The 23,669-nt window shown below is 39.2% G+C and overlaps 1 protein-coding gene across 6 annotated transcripts in view; it reads right to left on the reverse strand.

Moving 5' to 3' along the window:
- The window catches only part of SLX4IP (SLX4 interacting protein), a 129,748-nt gene that overhangs the window by 30,090 nt on the left and 75,989 nt on the right, over window positions 1-23,669 (reverse strand). For all 6 annotated transcript variants that reach the window (XM_078852355.1, XM_073339608.2, XM_073339609.2 and 3 more), the window contains one exon: window positions 537-614. In XM_078852355.1, coding sequence (XP_078708481.1) covers window positions 537-614 — 78 coding nt within the window. The remainder of the gene's footprint in view (window positions 1-536; window positions 615-23,669) is intronic.

The raw sequence follows: 23,669 nt of genomic DNA on the forward strand, positions 1-23,669 counted from the left end.
GATCAACTGAAAGGGCAGTCATTGTTATGGTTCCTTTTTATTGTTGTTGAAGCAACAGGATTGATATCACTTCCTTACAGAGCATCTTGGCTTGGAAAAACATGAAGAAGAAAAATATCTGGCCCAATGACATCACCTATGTAGGGGTTTTACAGCAGTGGGCCCAATGAAAGCATTTGCTTGCATACACTTGTACCATACAGTTGATGCCATAAATGATATGATATGACTCATCGGAGTGCAACCTCTGGTCGATTCACCCTGTGGAGACTCAGTAAAATGCTAAGCCTCATCACAAATATCAAATCTGGTATGACTGAGCTGATTATTCTGGAGCAGGCAGAAAGCAACTTTAAAGTTAAATAAAACACACAAACAACTGTTTGGAAATATTTTTGATTAAAAAAAATCCCACAACAATAACAGAAATTAATGAACTGAATCAAAATTCTAATAGAAACGCTGTGTTTATGATTTACTCCCTTCTCCCAATTGTGCTAAATGTTAAGTAACGGAATAAGAAACTGCCTGCTTACCGCGATACTGCTTCCCCACCACACAACGGAGATTGACCCATCTCTTCATGAAGTAGGCTGTAATGTGAAAATTGCCACCTGAAACATTAAACAGAGTGATGTAATAAGTGTAAGGGCATTCTGTTCTCACAGTGTGCTACACATCTCCTATAAAGATCTCCTGACTGTTTGGGGAAAGGAAGGCATAGCTCTCACTTACAAAATGTGCATCTCTCCAAAAGCAGTATTTTTAATAAAAACTTCTTAGAGTCAAGAATAAACTAACTAATGTGCAGCAGAGTAAAAAAAAAAAAACCACTGGATTTTAAAATTGATCGGTTCTGCTATCCAATCACAGAAATTAATTTCAATAAATTAATTGCCCACAAAAGGTGCCAGACGAACAGCTCTGCAGACTAAGACCCTGTTCATTGTGACCCCGTTGCACCCACACAAATCAAGAAAGCAACTGAAAATGTTCTTAACTAATTGCTTTTTAGAGAAAGACCTTGAGTTATGTAAAGTTTTTAAAAGTTTGGTATGGAGATGCCAGCTATGAGCAGATTCTGAATGATGCTAATCATCTGCCAATCCCATTCAGTTCAACAAGAAAAGCAGCACCCTTCAAGATCAGGCTACATTTAATCACAGTGATATATACTACGTGGTGATCAATAATTGTGCCCAGCCTCAGCATGGGTGCGCCAACAGGGAGGTATAGGGTGTAAAGGAGCCTCGTTCCCAGCGGCTGACCACACTTAGAATCCTTGTGCTATAAAGGTTCTGAAGGCTAGAAAGATGATCTTGTGCACTGGATTGCAACTCCAAAAAAATTGTGTTCTATTCTATTCTCTGCTTTGCCATCAACTTCCTGTGGGACCTTGGGCAAGTCACTTAGTTTCTCTGTGCCTCAGTTCAGTCTGTAAAGTAGGGATAATAATTCTTCCCTACCTCACAGGGATGTCACAAGGTACTCAGATACCTCGGTGACAAGTGCCACAGAAAAGCTTATAAATAAATATTGCCATTCTCAACTCTAGAAAGAAGGCAAGGGAAGACACAGGACCACATAACCCCATCCCGATTCCAGCCAGGAGAGCTAACCAGGAGCAGAAGGTCCGGATGTTGACCACAGCACAAGGATGACAATGCAGCTTCATTCCCTCCTGCGTGCTCCAGAGCTTCCCAGCTGGCACAGTGCCTCTGGGAGCAACCCCTGCAGTGGTGTTCCACCACACCATCCTTCATGCAATACCGTGCCTATTTACCATAATCAGTCCCTAAATAATTTATCAGCTATCTTTTTCCATTCGGAAGACAACTGAATACTTGACTCCCTTTAAAGATCGAGTCAAGATGTATCAAGTTAAGCCACCCTTTAAAGAGAAGGAACACTTTGGATGCAGTCCATCACCTTTATTAGTTGCATATTTACAGCACATGATTAAAGAAAATTGTTGTTAGGTATTTCCAGTTTGGCACCCACTATCCTTTTGACACATTGTCAGTGGGGTTAGCCAAATCAAAGACGACAAGACTTTGCGCTTTCTGTAGACAAAGTGTAAGTGTGACAGTACAATGCCTTCCACTGTGATCTCAAGAACAGTGCAACAGAGAGATGTCTGTAAAAACTAGAGCTGGCAAAAAAACAAGAATTCTATTTTGTGAAAAATTTCAAGGTTTCAAAGTTTGTTTTTGTTCCACATCCGAAACTAGACCTCTTAAAACTTTTCACAAAAAGCACACAAGAGCGACCCTCTGCAACAGCCAACAGTCTGAATCTGTCCAATTCAGAAGAGGGACTTGAACCTGGGTCTCTTATTCCAGATGAGTGCCCTAACCATTGGGCTAGTGGCTCTTCTCGGGTGCAGGGGGGGTGTCTCTCTCTCTCACACACACACACACTCTCCCCCCACACCCGGATAAACCTTTCCAACAAAACTTTGATCTAAACTGACATTTCCACAAACAGTTTCTATTTTGATGGATCGGTATTTTCAGATTAAAAATTCTTCCTTCTAAAAAAATCTTGACCATCTCTAGTAAAAACACATATTTACCAACCAGTCTCTAAATGAGGAAAATGGATAACTAAATGAGGAAATCCTCTCCGCCTGAATGTACCTCACAACACTGAACAAGCACTTCACTTTCATCGTATTTTTTTATTAAAACATCAAACAAAAGGTGATAATATTTTACATTTCCCACCACACTCTAAAACACAATGCTTCATGCCCGAGATTCTTCTAAGAATGGGAGTGACAGATCTATCTGTTTAGTTTTCCTGCTGTTCTGGTGTCCTGTAAGAAGTAAGTCTTTAATCATATCTGACCAACTAACAACCTGAGCAGAGTTTCAAATTGATCTTAACGACCTCTGATTTACAATATGTCTGCTCTTGGGAGTAAGACAAAACCCCCGCAGCTCTATGGTATTTTCAGTTCAGTTGCCCCTTGTTAGTGCATGATTTCAAGTTGACTTCTGTTGGTGACAGAGTCATACATGATATGTCCAAAATGTAATTTGAGATATTGTTAAATATGTCTCTTTAATTTTCCCCCCTTCATTGATTCATCCTTTGTGGAACCTTTCTACCAGCAGGAAAGATATATTGTCATGAGGCTCTAATGGAAGCTCAATTAAATACCATTCTGCTGATCAGTCAGTAGGGGATACCATATCAGTATAGCAGCTCCAGCAGCCAAGGTTTATCACTTAAATGATTAATGCAGTCTGTGTCTGTTTGCATCAACTGGTACAATTGCTGCACCTCAGGAATAATTTTCTTCACTATTTCTTTTAGGAGGTGAAAAATATTTACATGCAATGATCTAAAACTTGTGTTCATCAAACCCGCCTAATAAATTGTTTTCTTCACAGTTGTATCAATATTTGAGTATTTAATGTATGATCGTGCAGTGAAAAGAAATTACAATGTAGACATTGTGTAGTCAGTTCTAGCAGTAAGTACACTTCTTTTTAAAGTGAAACCAATGCGTAAAAACTACTGTTGACAGCTCTAGAGACCAAAGTCCTCCATTTATCATGTTCATAACCCCTGTGGATAAAAGAGAAGGAACAGCATCAGCCATGGCTGATCAAGCTTTGCCACACTGCTTCACAAGAGTGCATCAACTCAGAACTGGAAGAACTCTCACTAATAGTAAGAGAGAAGTTCAGTCTTCATACCCATCCATTCTTCCACTCTTTGCTGAGAATGCTAGTAAGGGTGCCTGTTATTGCTAATTGTGGTCTGTGTTTTAAGATGTGGATAGCTGCATGCCAGGAATTGGGGTGTAATATATGTTAAAAGAACATTATATTCCATTTTTAACAAATATTTTTGAAAAACCTCTTGCTAGTGCATTAATGTTTTTGGAACTTCTGAACTGCTCCATCCAGTAACATCAGTTTGTTTTAGCAAAACTACAGCTGTGCCAATGTCAACTGATAATACAACAGCGCTGCAATGCTACTAACACTGTAGAGTTCTTTCTGCTTCTTCCAAGGAAAAATATCTGCAAATTACCTATTCTCTTCACAAGATCAAGAAATGAAGATACTAGAGAAATGCCTTCTTTTTCCTATCTGAAGAGCCTGTGCACGTTGCAACCTCCTACATGTAGGTTACTAACACAGAAATCGGAAAAATGTTTTCATGTTTACAGTAAATAATGCAGAAATGAGACTTCTATTGGGAGGAGGAGGATATTCTGATTTTGAAACTTTACGTCTAAGTCATGATATCAGAGTTCCAAAAAAAGTCCTGAGACACTGGAAACCAAAACATGACCGAATAAATACAGTCCTAGCAAGGATGCAGTTTAGTTTAAGAAACAATGTGCTCCAGTGAGTAATGCATTTTAAGGGAGTGGTAATTTGCCCTGCCTGATATATTTCACAGTCCCAGGACACTGAGAGGAAATATCAGACACTGAGTTTATACTGTAAAACTATCCAGCAACACTTGTTTTCCAAAGGAATTACAGCCAAGTTGACTTGAGCTTCCTACAAGGCTGCCAAGAAGAGCCTGTGGTACAGTGTATAACAGTGGAAAGCCCTCTCTCACGGCTATTAGAGACCATTCATCTGGGAGCCTGGGAAAATGCCTCTGAGCTGCTGAGTTATCTGGAATAGCCTGGCAGGTGTTCACTTCCCAGGAAAATCTGGCACCTGCTTGGCTCTGCTACTGAATTGTGCAAAGTCTTCTCCAAAACCACAAGACAGGCCTAAGAAGGCCGAATGCACTCAAAACATTTTCATACCTGACACTCCTACATTTCTGATTGTACAGCTTTTCTTGCTGTTTTCCAAAATATCTAATTTTTTCTCACGGCTCAGCCATTTTAAATTTCTGACATATTGTTTTGGATTAAAATTGCCCCTTTGATTTGAAAATACAACTTTTATATTTAAAATAGTTTAGTCCATGAAATATAAAAAATGTGAACTTGTTATATTAAATTGGAAAGGAAAAGTGATGTGTAGAATCTATAAATTCAGAACATTACATTGTTGCACAGATTAAATCCTAAATATAAAGCCTGAATTTTCAATATGCTGTATATTAATTTATAGAGATTAAGCTAATAACATTTACAGCAGATAGGGTTTTTCATCTTCAAAGTGTTCTACATACATTAAGTTAATATACTGAAAAGCAATGAGGTCTAACTTCTTAGCAACTATACTTCTTCATTCGGTATTATACCATCACATTAGTGAACGTATGTAAACTGAAGAGCCATGCTCATTCTGAACCTATTTTTTCGTCAATTTGTGTGTGTACCATGTAATTGATGTTTGCCAACATTTATTCAAAAAATCAAATCCTTTCAAGACTAATTACGTTTAAGTTGACAATAGATCATGAACAAGGAGATGGGGACTACTTGCATTGAGTGAAGTTCTTCACATGCGGAAGTGTTTGCAGCATCAGATCCTATATATGTGCATTACGGCTGAGTTACAGTCACTAGGAAAAACATATTAAGGAATTTTCTTACTTTTGTAGACAGAAAATCTTACCCATTACATTGCATTAATGTAGCATTTTGCACTTAATTTTCTTGGCTGTCCCACCCTCCTCTCCAACACACACCGAGAATTGTTTAATGTAAGAAGATGTATATTCTTATATAGTACAAATCGATACTCCACCCAAATGTCTCTGATTTAAGGATATTTATTTTGTATATTTTGATATGTGATGTTGACCATTTGTGTTTTAACAGTTATAAAACTTTAACTTTTTGACTCTCAATGTTTTCTTTCCCCATTGCCTGTTTTCCCCCATAATTTCCCACAACTGTGAAAATTTAAATATATAAACAATAAAAAAGTTTTAGACCCGTAATTTTGCACAACTGTGAAAATATATATTGATATAACTCTAAAAATGTTTTAAAAATAAACATCGATATGTCAAAATGTCAAAATTATAAAAATTGGATTCTGTCAAGCCTAAACAAAATATGGTCAAAATGTAACTCGTGTTCTTTTTCTCCTCACTCCCCTCTTTCTTTGTTATTGTTAAGAATAGTACCATCCTTCCTGTCAGTTAAATTTTCTCCTGTGCATCCAGGCCACAACCAAATCTTGCCATGTTTTCCTTTATATAATTTCCAAAAAGGCAAACTTTGGGTTGCTCAAACAACTAAAACTCCATAATCCCCCCCCCTTGATTATTGCACTCCTCTTCTCTGGCCTCTTTGAACATCCACACCATCTCCTCCTTCTTATCCATGAAAAATGCAACAGCCAAGGTTATCTTTTTTGTCTATCACTTTGACCACTGCAGCCGCCACTGGCTTCCCTTCTCCCTCCAAATCAAGTTCTACCTTCCTTCCTGACCTTAAAGGCACTTTACAACTCAGACTCTCTCCCTTACTGCCTCCATTTGCCAGCAATGCGAGCCTCAGATGCCTACTTGCATACTCCTCTCACTGCCTACCCCTACTGCCACCCATTACACATGAAGCAATCTCCCTGAACTGCTCCATTAGGCTACTACCTTCTCCCCTTCAAATGCCTTCTCAAGATCCACTTCCACTAAAATAAATCAGACAATGTGTCACTGGTTAGAGGCTGTGGACCAGGTGGGGAAAGTCAGTATTTGTATAATTAACGGGAATATGTATGTCAATGATTGTCTCCCTCAACTTTTGTACACCTCATGTCAGCTTAGAGCCCAATTCAGCAATGTGTAGTTTTACTTGAGTGAGCAGTCTCACTGAAAATGACGAAACACAAAATGCTGTCAAAACCACAAAGTAAAAAAGATGAAAAAAATATTTTCTCCTAAAATCTCTTTCACTAATAGTTATCTTTAGGATTACTTGTAACAAAAGGCATGGAAAAGAGAGAAGACAGAAGCGGTTTCCAGATTTATGTTGTCTATTAAGAACATTCCACTGAAGCATGTGCAATCCATGCAACAGAGCTAATGAAAAACAAAATGAAACTGATTAGAAATGGACTAAAACCAAAGCTGAGACTGAACATTCTGTTTTCATTGTCCAGGCTGAGTGAAGTGTCACAAATAGGCTAAAAGAATAAACTGTGAACAGTAAATTACAATTAAATTATTGGATTATTAGTAACACATTTGCTTTAAAAATGTATATATACAATTATAGATAGAACATTTTAACTTGACACTGCATCCTTTAAACCAGAAGAAAATTTCTTTTTCACTGAAACAGCTTAAAAGAGCCAAATGGATTTTTTCTTAAAAAAACCCCAAAAAACTGTGTTACTAAAGAACCTTCCCCAGGGAATGACCTTGCATTCCAAATTCCAATCCAAGGAAAGGTTTAGGGTTTAAATAATTTCAAAAAAACAGGATTCATAGTGGAAGTACTTAAACCTGAAGTATAATCACAAACAGCAAGTTAGTTTTGTATAATTTCCATACCAAGTCTACATTTCTGTGGGCATAATTTAATGCCTGCAATGAAGAACAGTCTATTTAGCACCTGTAAAGCATGGGAAAGCATTAATCCAGCAGGTGGAAAACTGCGAATTCAAGTCATTGCACCTCCCCCACCCGCCACCAAAGACGATGACTTCTAATTTAGAAAATTAGGACTAACATATTTCTCATCTACATAGCATGAGGTGGGGGGAGGGAAGGAAGGGAACCCTAGATCTAAGGGAATGGGATAAAAATCTGTTCTAACATGAAAAGGAGGACTTGTGGCACCTTAGAGACTAACCAATTTATTTGAGCATGAGCTTTCGTGAGCTACAGCTCACTTCATCGGATGCAGCTGTAGCTCACGAAAGCTCATGCTCAAATAAATTGGTTAGTCTCTAAGGTGCCACAAGTACTCCTTTTCTTTTTGCGAATACAGACTAACACGGCTGTTACTCTGAAACCTGTTCTAACATGCTTTTTTCTGGTGAAAGTAATTTACAAAATTTGTGATTTAACACCAGTTTATATGACATGATGACATATTAGGGATTAAAATAGAAACCACACCTGTTATAATGATGAAGAACTGAGAGGAGACCGTGTGTCGATTACAAAATTGTTCTAGTGCCTTGAATGCAAAGAAGGAAATACCCGTATGTTTATTAGCCACCACTATGAATTTCCAAACTGTTGTCAGTATTTGAATGGTTTCTTGCAACATGTGTTAACTCTTTATGCTTAACAATCTAGCTGTGACACTCTGATTCCCCTTCCTAGACCTGAAGAAGAGTTCTGTGGAGCTCGACAGATTGTCTCTTTCATCAACAGAAGTCGGTGTTGATATTATCTCACCCACCTTGTTTCTGTCAGTATTTAAATGCAGTTACAACTCAACTATATGACAAAGCCCAAATTCCTTACCTGTGTATTCCAAATAATAGACCAGATCCTTAGCTGGTAGAAATTAGAGTAACTCCATTGACTTCAATGGAGCGACATCAATTCACACAAGATAAGGATCTGGCCCAGCGTGAGTTGTCATACTATCCAAAAAGTGACTTTTTGCATTTCTCTTTACAATCTCATCTAAGGAGGGAAAACAGAGATGATATAGAAGAGAGGACATAACCAATCCAGAAACTGGAAGTCTGAACAAGTCAAACAAATGTCAATATTACATCAGTTCAAACAAAAATACACCCGCTTTTTATGTATCTTATCATTTAAGTTATTGGCGTTAGTTTAATTGTTAAAAGAGATTTCTAAACTGTGAGTTAGTGTTGTGAGCCTGACTTTGGTTTCCGCAATAGAAGATAAATACTTCTGTTAATTAAAAGGATAATAAAAAAATATTCCGCAAATAAACAAGCATGAGATTGCCAGCTTCCATTCTTTTTCCTCTAAAGCTAGATTTATCAATTTAAATCTCTTTGCTTTGCATGGATTTGTTTAGTGAATTAAAAAAAAAACCAGACATTTCTTTCAAATTAATGTTCTAAATGATAAAAGAAATTACATTTATTATTTGCCTTTATGGCACTGCTGGAATTTACTAAATCCTATTAGTGTGTCCACAAAGGATCCACAAATTGTTTTTTCACTTTTCAAGTGATGAAGAGCTTTGTCTAAATTTGTACCAGTTTTACTAAATTTTAATTATTTACTTTTTTCAATAAGTATTTTACAAATTAAGGCCCGGATACCACACTCATATATTTATCTTTACACAAAGTCCCTGTGAGATCAATAGGAATAATATTCACAGTGTATAAAGTTAAGCACATGTGTAAGTCTTAGCAAGAGACCCCTAAAATACAGACACATGGAAAGTCTGGCCCAATCCTGCAAACACAAACATACATAACTGTACTCACATGAATGAAAAGCAAGTGGAACTACTCATGTGAGTAAAGTCTGAAATGCCCATATATTTTTCCCAGGTCAGGTTCTTAGTCTATCTCAGTCAACCTTTCAGTTAAGTACTGCAGCAAAATTTTCTAAGCATAGGAAAATAAAGGTTACATGATGGGTAATTAAAAAAATAAATTAGAAAAAGGATTTTTTAAACCTAAAAATGCTACATTTTCTCTCTACCTCTGTCATATGGCAATGCTGTTTAAGAAGAAGAGAAAACTAAGCAGAATATTGCTGTATATCATAGTAACCTAAAAAATAAAAAGATACTGCTTGTCTTGCAACAATAAAAAGTGTGCCTGAAACCACCTCTTGTGACAATTAAAGTAACGAGAGCCTCACCATTGAACAAGCATTTTTAAAACAATTTTCTTCCTTGTAAATTTAATTTGCTTGGTTTGGTTTTTAGGGGACTGCTGGTGGTGGTGGTTTGATGTCATTTTTACACTGGTGCTTTTAGGGACACACAGGGTTAAACATGTGTAAAATAAATTTTCTCAGTTTAAAGAGCAAAAAACAACACATTTAGGAAACCAGACAGCTAGCGGGTCAAAACATTACACTTCCAGGTCAAGCTTCTGGTTGCAATTAAGTAAAATTCCTACAAGCATTTCTAGGGAAATCATATTTCGTGCAGGTTTTTTTAATCCCTGCTTTCTTGCTTACATTGTAACCACAGCACTTTCACTCTCTTTAGCAATATAGAATACCTGTGTATCTGAAGATTTTTATACGAGCCTGAAATGACATTTTAATCTAAAAATTAAACCCTCTCAATTTTTCCACCTGAGTCTCATTCATTTAAAGTTGAACTAATTTAAGAAAATTAGATAAATTTATTAAAGGGAAACCATTAAACCGAAATCTAGTCTATTTAAAAACAAACATTAAAAAGCTTTTCTCAGAAGCCACACCTCCCCCTTTTGACCTCCTGCAGTATTTGTGATTTCAGTCATATTTTTCTTATTAAAAAAAAATGTTTTTCTCTCCCTTGCAGCTGTGTGAAAGACCCACTCGAACAACAGTAGAAACTGACTGAGGACCCAATCTTGCAAACACTCTGTGTATGCACAGCTTAAGTTTAAGCACGTGAGTAGTCCAGCAAGACTACTCAGATCCTTAAAGTTAAGCATGTGTGTAAGCGTTTGCAGGACTGGAGCTTAACTGACCTACTATACAAGGGAGTGAGTGTGTTGTCAAAAGTAAAAACAAAAATGAAACTGTAAAAATAGAAAAATATGTTTTATCTAATTTATTTTTTAAATAGTAATCTAGGTGCTACCTGTAGCAATAGTAGATACATTGTTTTTAGACTTAAGTATTACTTTCCAACTGATGGTGTCCTTTTAAAAGAAAAAAAAAGGATCTTTTAAAAAGTCCGAACAACTTTTTTTCCTTTTCCTTAGGCCATTATTTATTCAGGGTTAGATCATATGAGGTGCTGTTTTCAACTCCCTTTGAAGTTGAGGGAACTCGAGGGCACTTAGCAAATTGTAGAAACACCCAGCACTGCACAAGCACTATTACGCTATGTCACAAACCTCGTACAATACAGATGCACAAATTCAAGAAAATGAATATTCACAACTGTAGCTAAAAAGTTTAGAGGTGCCTCAGTTGTACTGCTTTAGCTGGAACAAGGGTTTCCTAATTCTTTTGGCAACAACTTCTTAAGATCAAATTAAAGTTAGTAATTTATGGAGTTAATATAAATGCCATAATTTCATTTGATAAATTACCAAGACTATAAAATTATGGTTTCTAGTAACTGCTTGGCTAACAAAGGGAAAATGAACAAGCTATTTATATATCATAAATAACTCAAATTGGGACGTAGCATTTTATCTGATGTTAAGTGTAACAGATGGTTAGTACAGAATCTCCCTCTTGTTTCTATCAAGTTATTGAGCTGAGATGCTAACCAAGTGGAATTTGCCAAAACAAAAGATTTCTTGGACTTATATAAACTACTTTTGCTTTTACTCCAAAAAACAAAAATGTTTTGCATTAGCAGTGCTGTGCATTCAGACTTGCACTCAACCTGCCTGCATTGTTATTGAATGTTGAATATGTGAATGATGAATATACCTGCAACTGTGTTCAAGGTTGTTGAGCATAATTTTCTCTTGCATTATCGTCTCAAACTTGCTTACATTTTAATGATCAAACATTAAGTCAAATTTTGTCTGAAGAAGGGAGGATTATATGAGAGTTTTTGCAAAGAAGAAGAAATTGGGGCTGTGTTGTTAGTCTGAGTGGCATCCTGGAAAGAGCAAGAAAAGGGAGAAGAGGATTGCCTATGGGATAGGTCAACATACAACTGTTGTAAAGGGTGAGTAAGGAAGACATGGTTGAGCTCCTGACTTTGCATGTATAATCAAGCTCTGGCAAAACTTTTATTGCTCAGCTGCCCATGACTGATATTTGGTTCAGCAACAGTTACCAGGGCACTAGGAAGGAGGTGTGGCTACACTGGTTGCATCTGACAATCAAGCCAGAAGATTTTTCATGACAATATGGGATTTCAAAAGTGTGTCTAATTCACATGAAAATTCTAGGATGAAATTAGAATGAAATTAGTATTGGTGGGTAGTTGCTCCATTAAACCTCAGAATCCTTGGTGAACTAGTTGTGTCATTAACCACAATTATCTTACAGTCACTAAGATTGATTGTCCTCTGGATGACTTCAATATCCATGTGAATGTCATCTCTTCAGGATCAGCACAGAAGTCGTGATCAGCAGACTTATTTCAGATGTTGGTGTATGTCAACCCCAATGGCTGAGTGAACTGTAGGTGGATCATTTACAGTATGTGACATAAGGGTTTATGGTCACTGTTGCAATACATAACTGACATACTGAATATCAAATTTTGTACCAAGAAATACACTCAACCCAACCATGAAGCATGTCAGGAACACACGGCTATCACTTTACAAAACAACGTGAATTTCAATACATACATCCAGAACACTGTGATGATCTGGGACAACCAAGTAATCAAACAAAAAAACATGACTTGATTATGGTCTCATTTACATAATTTTACCTTAGTGCAACACCAACGATTTCAACTAAGTTACTCTTAGGGGTACATCTACACTGCAAGCTTCTTTCAGTGGCGTGTAGTGTATTTACCCACATAGCAGCCCCCCAGCACAGTCGCAATGTAGCCAGTGAGCCATGGCGTAGGCAAATAAAGACACACCTGAAGGGTGTGCATATGTACGCGAGTACATATCCTACATGGCTCTCTAGTCGTCCAAACTGCTTCCTGCCTACACTGCTGTTTTTTTAGCAGGGCAGTATCCCGCTGCCTCCCTGCTGCTGGAGTCTTTCCCCATCACAGGAAGAATCTGGCAACGGGGAAAAGCTCTGGCACAAGAAAGGCAACAGGGAAAGGTTTGGGCAGCTCCCTGCTGCTGGAGCCTTCTCCCATCACAGGGAAAGACCCCAGCAGCAGGAAAAGGCTCTGGCAGGGGACTTCCCCACTGCCTCCTCCCTGCCAGAGCCTTTCTTTGCCACAGTGAAAAGCTCCAGCAGTGAGGAGCTGCTGAAGCCTCTCATCGCTGCTTTCATCGACTTGGGAAGCTAGCTTCACAACAGTGTGTATGCAGCCTGCTTTTCACTCCAGGTGTAGCTACGCCAACACTGGTTTGTAGTGTAGAGGTAGCCTAGATTTACACTGATGTGAGAGCAGAATCCAGTCCATATTTTGGCCAAAAGGGACTTTGACCCACAGATCTTCTAGTTACCTGATAGTTCTTTTAAAAACCGCACCTCAGAGTCACAGAATCCATGGAAAAACATTTGAAGAATGAATTAACAAAAGTCTAGCATACCATGCTCTCAGAACCACCACCTCCTCTTTGACATTTTAGACATTCTTTCTAATGCAAGGTACTCAAACATCCTTGAAATGCTGAACCCAGGATTTGAGGAATGCTTAGAGCAGAGATCCAGAGTGCCATGTTGTTAGTGGATGGAAGAAGAGATGTTGAAACATGAATAAAACCACACATGGTCTCAAAATCAAACTTATTCATCAGAAAATTCCATTTAAGACACTGGCAGAAGTAATACTGAACAAACTGAATTAAAATGCTTTGTAGTGGAACATACTGTAATGGTGATTTGTTACTCACATTTTGTGGTGCCTTATGTTTAATCGGGTCTGGAAGAAGGTACCAAGTAGATTAAATATAGTTTTGGGAACTGACATTCTTCACTAACCAAAATACCTGATACCAAGAGATTACGGGAGTTTTAGAATCTAAACGGAGTACAGAAAAAAATCTTTTGAAGAGCAACAGCTGTTGAAATGAGAAATCATACAACCCACATAAGAGTCAATAAGAAATGTTAGGGCCAGATATTCAAAATCACTCAGCAGCCACAACTTGGACAGATTTTCAAATGTGCTCAGTTCCCACTTAGACCAATGGGTACTGAGTTCTTCTGAAAATTCAGCCATTCATTTATACGGCTAAATGGGAGCTGCTGAGCTATTTTAAAGTCTGGCTCCGAAAGTTTTAGATCAGTGAACTGGCCAATTGCTTCTGGCCAAATCTGATAGATGACTGAGAAGACAGGATCACACTAGATACTTATGATTATTTCTAAATACCTATGCTTATCCGTATTGAAATATTACCTAGTTTTTTCTATATAGAGAGATCTTTTGCTGCTAATATTTCTAATGTTTGTGTGAAGATATATACACACACACACAGATTTTCTTGTAATTATCTTTATCTTCATTTTTTTCTTATCTTAAAAATACAGCAAAAAAAGGAAATGGAGACGACACATAGTAAATAGAAGGAAAGGGTTTTCTGGTGGATAGCAGATAGACATTGTTTAATAGTCAGCGTTAAGGCTGTTTTTAGAACTTTAACTCCAAACTACCTTTCTTTGTCACGTTTATTCATTTTAAAAAATCAATACAGTATTTTTTAAATGAAGTGATATTTATTTTAAACATTAACCATCTGAAAGATCCTATCTGAGAATATCTTTAGGTTGTGGGATTTTTAAGTTTTTTTAAGCATTTAAAAACCACAACAATAAATGTCTGCACTTTGTTATTTTTCCATTTCTTTCATAGGCTCTTTGAACTACACTCCTTTACTGCTTCAGCTAGTCAGAATTACAAACTTGGCAAACACTACATGAATGGGAGAAGCAGGAGATGGGCCTTCAGAGTTACACCTGTTGAAGTGTGAACAAGGAAGTAAATGGTCACAGAGCTCAGGAAGTGGCCCATTTTGCGGTTTTCTATCTTTTCCCCTAAACCCTGTGTCTTGCACCAGTCAAATTTAATGCCACTGCCATGTCAGGGGAAGGGATCACCAAGTGTCTTCTGAAGGAGAAGGGATCAAATAAAAATGATGATACTGCCAGTTCCACTGCAGAAAGGCTGACGATTCTGCCACCACCTTATCCACACCCTGTTGCCATGGAAGTAGAGAAGGATTCTGCTGCTAAAGACAAGCACAACAGCCCATTTCTCTGGGAAGTGCTATAGGTGAGATTTCTCTCACTGGAACCACTGGAGCTGGAACAAACTGTACAGAGAGCTAAGCAGTGTCTGGGGATGAATATTCTATCTTGGCCCATCTCTCAAGGTAGCAGTTCTGGTGGCCAGTTCTAATTTGAAGGTAGGTTGGGCTTGGCTGGGGAAGGACTATGAATTACCTGTGAGAACTGCTGTGAAAAGTGTTCGGTCCTAGCAAGTGATTTACATTTTCAAATCGATCCTTGCAACAAAACGGGCAAATTATATATATTTTTCTCTGTGTGAATGTTATACACAAAAGTTTAATTGGATAAGTTCATGAGTTTCACTGGGATTCCACAGAGAGCCAAGTTGTGCCTGAAACTTCTTGTGCAGAGGGGCACTTAATACTCAACCCAGTGCTGAAGGGGAGGTCAGAAATTTCTATGTACTGTTCTTCTCCCTATGCTGGATAAGGAGTTCCTTCCATGGGGGAGGAGCAGACTGAGAGGGTCAAAGCATGTGCCTCTCCCACTATTCATGCTATGAAAGCCTCATCTAGGGTTGGGAAATTCTAGGGTCACCTGCAGATGGAGAACGCCCTGCAAAAGAGCTGATGTAGTGGAAAGAAACAAGGCAATGCAGATCTTTGGGATCTCGGGACTGAACCTCTAGCTTCTTCTTTAGGGGTCAACCCCTAACTTTCAATGGCAGACAATTTAGTAAACAGTAAAATGGAGTTCTAGTACCCTAGAAGCATGATCAAGATCCCTATCCTTTCTAAACCACTACAGTGCTCTCATAAAAGAAAATGGAACACCACACACTGGAGTTTCTAGATCAAGCCATTATCCCACAACTCCAGCCTACTCGCTAACAGAGGGTTAGGTTGCGGTATTTTTGCATTTTGATAAAGCAGCGGATTTAAATGAACAAAAGGAAGCACTTCTTCATACAACACACAGTCAAGCTGTGGAAGTTGTGAAAGCCAAAAATATAACTGTGTTCAAAAAAGAATTAGATAAGTTAATGAAGGATAGGTCCATCAATGGCTATTAGCTAAGATGGTCAGGGACGCAACTCCATGCTCTGGGTATACCTAAACTTCCAACTGCCAGAAGGTGGGACTGGCTGATGGGATGAATCACTCAAAATTGCCCTGTTCTGCTCATTCCCTCTGAAGCATTTGGCACCGGCAACTGTCAGAAGACAGAATAGTGGGCTAGATGGGCCATATGTTTGATCCAGTATGGTTATTCTTATGTTCTTCTGTTGTGTAAATATTTCTAAAATAACTTTTGTATCATCCTTGCTCCCTTCCTACCTCCCGCAAAACAAAATAATTGGGAAGCAGGTTTTCTGAAGTCAGTGGGAGTGGGTATGGGTGTCAAAAATCAGGCTAATCAAAAGGTAGTTACAATCTTAACAACAAAATAGCTACCATGTTTCTGTACTAATCACAAGATTAATTTAATAAGCCCCCAAAACTGCAAATCTTAAAAGCTATGACAAAGAACTGAACAGAAACCTAAACTGGCTCAAATCCTGCTAATCTTACTCGTGGGAGTATGTCCAATGAAATTGATGGGACTACACCCATGAATAAATCAAGCGCAACTGGTCTTTAATTATTATATAAAAGGAATTACTCTCACCTATACCCTATAACACACAAACATAGAATCAATAATGCTCAAATCAGGTGAGATCATCAGTTGAAAAAGACCCCAAAGAAAACTCATCATCACTAACTAGTAAGTTTTTGCTACATTTAAAATGCTACAGCACTTCAGTGTAGACACTACCTACACCAATGGGAGATTCCCAGCATAGGTAATCCACCTACCCAAGAGGTGGTAGTTGGGTTGACAGAAAAACTGACAGACATAATTCTTCTATCAACCTAGCACTGTCTCCACGGGGACTTAGGTCAGCTTAACAGCGCCGATCAGGGGTGTGGATTTTTTACACCCCTGAGCGACAGTGTTATGCCGACCTAATTTTCTAGTGTAACCAGGTCTGAGTGTAACCAGCCTCCAACTTTTTTATTTTTCTTAACGTCTATTACTAGTGTTCAGTGGCTAAGTTTCTGTTATACATAAATCTCAAGGGGTACAGCAAGTGTTGCTCTAAATTCCCAGCACCAGAACACACAAGCTTGGGAGAGTAAAGTTCAAATGCAAACTGCAAAAAAATCTGAATAGATTCAGAAATACAGAAATGAATGTTGAATAATTTTAAAGCCTAAATACAATTTTCATCATATTTTGAAGTTGGACAACAGCAGTTTAGACTTTATTAGTAAACAGATTTTCTCATTATTTATCTATAACTCTGTAACCATATTCAGTGAAAATACACACTTATTTTAATCAGAAACATGCAGTACAATGCAACATCCTAGATACTAAGGGTATTGGTGTACAAGCAATACCTAAGACATATTTACTAAGAAATATAATCCAGGGAATACATGGAAAAGTGGCACAATTATTACAAACATTCAGGTTAGGATTTTCAAAGGATCCTAAGGAAGTTGAGCACCCAAACCCCACAGAAATTCAGTGGGTGTCTAATTCCCTTAGGCTCATTTTTCCCCCATGTACTGTACATTACTAAAACTTATATCGTTATTACATGAAAACGTAGAGTCTCTGAAGTGCCTTTCAGAAGAAGTTGGGGGATATTGATCACTATTCAAATTGCTATAACCATATGCAAACACCGATCCTTGACCCAATGAGCTCACAATCTAAGGACAGTCGGACAAGTAGACTGAAGTTAGTGTGAATAGAAAACAACGTTTAAAAAAACCCACTTTCAAATATATATGTCAACAAGATTCTCAGTAAGCAGCATAAAAGAAGTGGCTCTTCAAGAGGGACTTAAGGGCTCTTCAAGAGGGTTCTTGCAGATGAGCTCAGGGAAATTATGCTACTCATGGGGGCTGCGGAAGGTAGAGTGGTCAACCTTAAAAGTTTACCAATTTTGACTGAGATTCAGGTTACCTCAACATTTTCAGTATTTCCTATCCTGGTATCTTGCATAGTGCCAATACTTAGGTAATGCTATTTAATTATCTAGAAAAGACTCACTGGACCACCTCCATTTGTGATCATGTAACATCTTGGGAGAATTACAGCAATTCCTTACATGGAAAAGTAATATTAGGAAAGTGTTCCATAAGTGGGTTGGAGTCATGTGACCAGCCAGCTCTCCACAGACCACAGTTTGGGAATTACTGATCAAAGACAACTGGCAGCTTTTAAAGAGCAACCACAGGATGAGGAGCGGGAGGCCAGGAGTGAGAATTTTATTCAATTTATTACCAAAAGAAAAAAGCCCACACACTATTAAAACGGGAAACATTTCCCTCTTCTGGAAAGAGAGCCTGAAATACCAGCTATGTTTTTCTGCATTTTGGGATTTTTTCAGACATTATAAAAGAAAGATTTTTTCTAAAACAAGATATATTTATTCCTCTCAAATTCTTTGCTAGCCTGATTTTCAGTTAAAACCACAAGAAATTGACATCCAAATCAAAGTGGAAAACATGCATATATCAGACATACAAACAAATATAAAATATTAAGAAATAAACAACAAATAAAACCACTCCATCAAAATATTTTTAAGAATCCACTAGCATAAGGGGGAACAATTATTGCTTACGTCTAGGAGCAGCCATCTCCACTGACAGAAGCAAAGTAGATTAAATGGATTGGCACAACAAAATGCTGAACAAACTCACCAAAGCTTTGAGTTTGCAATCAGTTCTGCATAGGTGTCCCTGCGTCCACGTGGAGCCCCATTTGACTTAAGTGGGGTTCTGCATAGAAGCAGAGGTCTATCAAGCCTCATGAATCTGATTACAGGATCTGGGCCTATAGGATCATTTGAAGTACAGTCACTGCACACAATATTGCATTTAAACAGGAGTAAAAGTCAATTAAGGTCTGCAGGATTGGCCCATAAGTCATTAAATGATAAATAGGGCTACAATTATCCCTCTGAGAAACAAGAAACTCAAGCAGCTAAAACCCACAGTTTGAGAAATGTTGAGGCATTGTGAAGACGAGTATCAAACAAACTTCACCTCCTGTGGTAGCAACAGGTTTCAGAGTAACAGCCGTGTTAGTCTGTATTCGCAAAAAGAAAAGGAGTACTTGTGGCACCTTAGAGACTAACCAATTTATTAGAGCATAAGCTTTCGTGAGCTACAGCTCACTTCCTCAGATGCATATCGTGGAAACTGCAGCAGGCTTTATATATACACAGAGAATATGAAACAATACCTCCTCCCACCCCACTGTCCTGCTGGTAATAGCTTATCTAAAGTGATCATCAGGTGGGCCATTTCCAGCACAAATCCAGGTTTTCTCACCCTCCACCCCCCCACACAAATTCACTCTCCTGCTGGTGATAGCCCATCCAAAGTGACAACTCTTTACACAATGTGCATGACAATCAAGTTGGGCTATTTCCTGCACAAATCCAGGTTTTCTCACATCCCCCCCACCCCCATACACACACAAACTCACTCTCCTGCTGGTAATAGCTCATCCAAACTGACCACTCTTCAAGTTTAAATCCAAGTTAAACCAGAACATCTGGGGGGGGGGGGGGTAGGGAAAAACAAGAGGAAACAGGCTACCTTGCATAATGACTTAGCCACTCCCAGTCTCTATTTAAGCCTAAATTAATAGTATCCAATTTGCAAATGAATTCCAATTCAGCAGTTTCTCGCTGGAGTCTGGATTTGAAGTTTTTTTTGTTTTAAGATAGCGACCTTCATGTCTGTGATTGCGTGACCAGAGAGATTGAAGTGTTCTCTGACTGGTTTATGAATGTTATAATTCTTGACATCTGATTTGTGTCCATTTATTCTTTTACGTAGAGACTGTCCAGTTTGACCAATGTACATGGCAGAGGGGCATTGCTGGCACATGATGGCATATATCACATTGGTGGATGTGCAGGTGAACGAGCCTCTGATAGTGTGGCTGATGTTATTAGGCCCTGTGATGGTGTCCCCTGAATAGATATGTGGGCACAATTGGCAACGGGCTTTGTTGCAAGGATAAGTTCCTGGGTTAGTGGTTCTGTTGTGTGGTATGTGGTTGTTGGTGAGTATTTGCTTCAGGTTGCGGGGCTGTCTGTAGGCAAGGACTGGCCTGTCTCCCAAGATTTGTGAGAGTGTTGGGTCATCCTTTAGGATAGGTTGTAGATCCTTAATAATGCGTTGGAGGGGTTTTAGTTGGGGGCTGAAGGTGACAGTAGCAACAGACACTCTTAACTGATCGCAAGTGAGAGGAATTTAAAAGGGATACTGTCTAAAAGATTTTAAGAAGCAAAAAAGATGAAATTGAGATGTGAGAGCAGAATGCTTTGGAAGGATCTTTTGGATGCACCTTTGTCTTTATTATGCTGGTTGATTTCACATTTCCTGTGCATTTGCAGGAGGTTAAATAGGGGAGGTAGGATCTCATACAGAAGGAGAGATAAAAGATGAAGTCAGGAGTTTGGGTGTCATGTGACATCCTGTTGTCTTGCATTTGGAATTGCTCTCCTGCCACACATACTGGAAAGCCCCTACCTTTTTAAACCCCCACAACTTTTTCAAATACCTTTTCCTTGTCCAGCTTGGAAAGCACACCTCTTGTGCACAGCTGCCCAGCTGACTATGCCTACTAAATGCTCCAAACACACTTCTGCCTGGAGGAGACAGGAGATATTGGATCTCCTGGGCCTGTGTGGAGAAGAGGCTGTTGAAGCACAGGTATGGACTAGCCGAAGAAATACTGGCATCCACAAGCAGATTGCACACTCAGAGGTGGGTCAGACTAGATGATCCTTGCGGTCCCTTCTAACCCTATGATTCTATGGAGAGGAGAGAGGCACAGGAAAAGGAGAGGTAGATGAGAGTACATAATGGGACTTCTCCATCAGCAAACTCAGCTGCTGCAGACAATTGTGAACCTCCAGATTCAACAATCCTGGGTCTGATTCCCATTGCAGTCTGTGGAGAACTGCTGCACAGTACCTCCCTACACCACCCCTTTTCCCCCAGCATTCAACATGGCCTCTGGGCCTGCACGCTTACCCCTACCACTATACACTGGGGGAAAGCCTGGACAACAATAGCTTCCCATATACTGACCTGTGGGAACCACAGTTGATGTACGTGTAGCTACAATGGACATTAATGTTCCCTCCTCTTGTTTATTTATTAAGATTCCTCAATAGTTTTAAGTTAAAATGCATTTCACTTAAGCTCTTCAGAGATTATTTTGGAGCTGTTTTTGTAAGCAAATAAAACTCTTTTGTTTTGAAAGTGATTCATTTTTATTAGTTTACAACATATGGTGCATAATGCCTGATGACAGTGAAAGTAGTGGTCTTGTACACTCACAACCCACAGGCTCAGTGCCAAACAGTGTAATTGTCACAAATGTACAGTAAGCACCCCAACATTTATAGGTGTACTGCCAGTGATATATGCACAGATGTGCAGCAAGCACCACACAGTTCCTAACACGCCCCCAAACTGCAGCGCCAGGTTGAGCACACGGTGGCTCGTTGTTAGAGTGCTCTTTCAAAGCCCCCCTAAGCCATGGAGCTCCTTGTTGAGCTTGTCTGATCGCCCTTGAGTTGGAATGTTCAAACTCAGCAGAAAGCCGCTCCACCTCTGCCCTCCACCCTTGCAGCAATTTCCCCCCCTTTTTTACACAAATATGCAGGACACAACAGGCAGCTATAACCATTGGAATATTTCTCACACCGAGATCCAATATGGTGAGTAAACAACATCACTGCCCTTTTAATCTACCAAAAGCACATTCAACTGTCATTCTGCACCTGCTGAACCTGTAGTTCAGGGGTGGGAAAACTTTTTGGCCTGAGGGCCACATCGGGGTATGAAACTGTATGGAGGGCCAGGTAGGGAAGGCTGTGCCTCTCCAAACAGCTTGGCCCTGGTCCCCTATCTGCCCCCTCCCACTTCCTGCCCCCTGACTGCCCCCCTGAGAAGCACCAACCCTCCAACCCCGCCTTCTCCTTGTCCCCTGACTGCCCCCACCCAGGACCCCCCACCCCTTACTGCTCCCCTGGGACCTCACCCCTATCAGTGATTGGTAAAAGCGGAGCACAGTGATAATACCTCACAAATTATGTAAGCTGGGTCTGAAGTTAAGAGATAATAACTCCACTTATACTTTTATAGAAAGCCCCGTTCTTAATGGGCCAAATTTTCCAAATGGTGAGTGGCTGACTTGCATGCACTAAACTCCTGATGTGGGCATGCTAGTGAGGTTTATGAGCTCAGTGCCCATCTTGCACATCTCTGGGCATGCAAACTGGATGTGGGGGTGGGGCGGAGGAATGGGGAGGGACTGTATCTTTGTAAGTCTATCACACTGCATTTTTCTCTTAAAAAATAAGATAAACCAAAATCAAACACTTTTGGATGTTAGACCAAACACAGGAAATAGAGAGTTTACTCTGAAGCCAATGACTAAAGACTAAATTAAAGCTTACTTTGGCAGATAATTTACACTGGCCATTTGGGAGGGGCAGAGAAATTGTTCAAACAGAAGGAAGAATAGGAAGAACTTGCTTGTTTTGGCTACTTTCTCCCATTTTTCCATTCTCTGTCCCATTTTTCTTTCTTCTTCTCTTGTGTGTAACACCCACAGATTTCCTAATGAGACGACCCACCGCGCACTACTGTGTGGGTGTAAATGAAAGAGCTGTGTAAATTAACAAGTAACTTGCACAGATATTTTACTTATGTGCCACAAAAAGGGAAGGCAATATAAACCTCCATAATATCAGACAGAGAAATCTGTTAGCTGATGATTTTCTCCTTGAAGTATCCAAGGTGGCCATTTTAACAATGGATTCCCCTCTGCTCCGTAGCCCTAAGAGGCAGGTCCAGACTGCCAATCAAAGAAAGGTAGCTTGGCTCCCACTTCTGGGGAAATCCCCAATTATAACATTTTTCAGCTTCAGAAGCTGTTTAGGAACGTCTATTAACCTGATTACAACACAACATGAACTTTCCCTGAAATAAAAAATATACAGATAAATGTGCAAAACCAGTCTGTTATGACACTAAGGACTGTTCAGATTGTAAAGTATTCATTTCCTGGATCTTGTGTGCAGTGACTTATTCTGAAGGGCTGCAGTTCCTTTCTGAAGAAGCCAAAGATACACTATTTTTATCATCTATTAACTAAAGCTTTTATTGCCTTGTTTAAGTGCTAGTAACTGGTAAAGTGTAAAAGTTACCGGGCTGTGGATCTTCTGAATAGCGCTCTCCTTATGAGATGGGTTCTGATTGGCCTCGTGAACATTCACACATGACCTTGTTTCTTTCCCAGGTGTACTGGCTTAGTGAAGAACATATGAATGCTGGACTCAAGCAAAGGACTTCATTTTCACAAAGTGCGAGATGGAGGCGCCACAGACAGAGCTCCAAACTCAAATGTTTAAGGCAGAGAAGGGCGTAAAAAGATGGCTTGGTAAGGACATTCAACATCAAGTCGAGTTTCCATGGTGCAAACCTGTGGAATTTTCTTTTTTTACATTTATTTATTTTCCATCTATCATTAATTTAGTGGCAATTAATCCAGCAAGGTGAATGGGATGATAGTTCTGGCAAATCCAAAATCCAGAGCCTCCAGGTTTAGAATGGAGTCATTCATGTTACTGATGACTTCTTTTGATGTATTTGCCTTTGGGGTGTTTGTTATCAGGGGAAATGTAGACAAGACACATAGATGATCAGTTTGCCAGGGCTAGAACAGTGTGTCAGTTT

This window comes from Lepidochelys kempii, chromosome 3 (assembly GCF_965140285.1).
Source record: "Lepidochelys kempii isolate rLepKem1 chromosome 3, rLepKem1.hap1, whole genome shotgun sequence".
Lineage (NCBI taxonomy): Eukaryota > Metazoa > Chordata > Testudines > Cheloniidae > Lepidochelys > Lepidochelys kempii.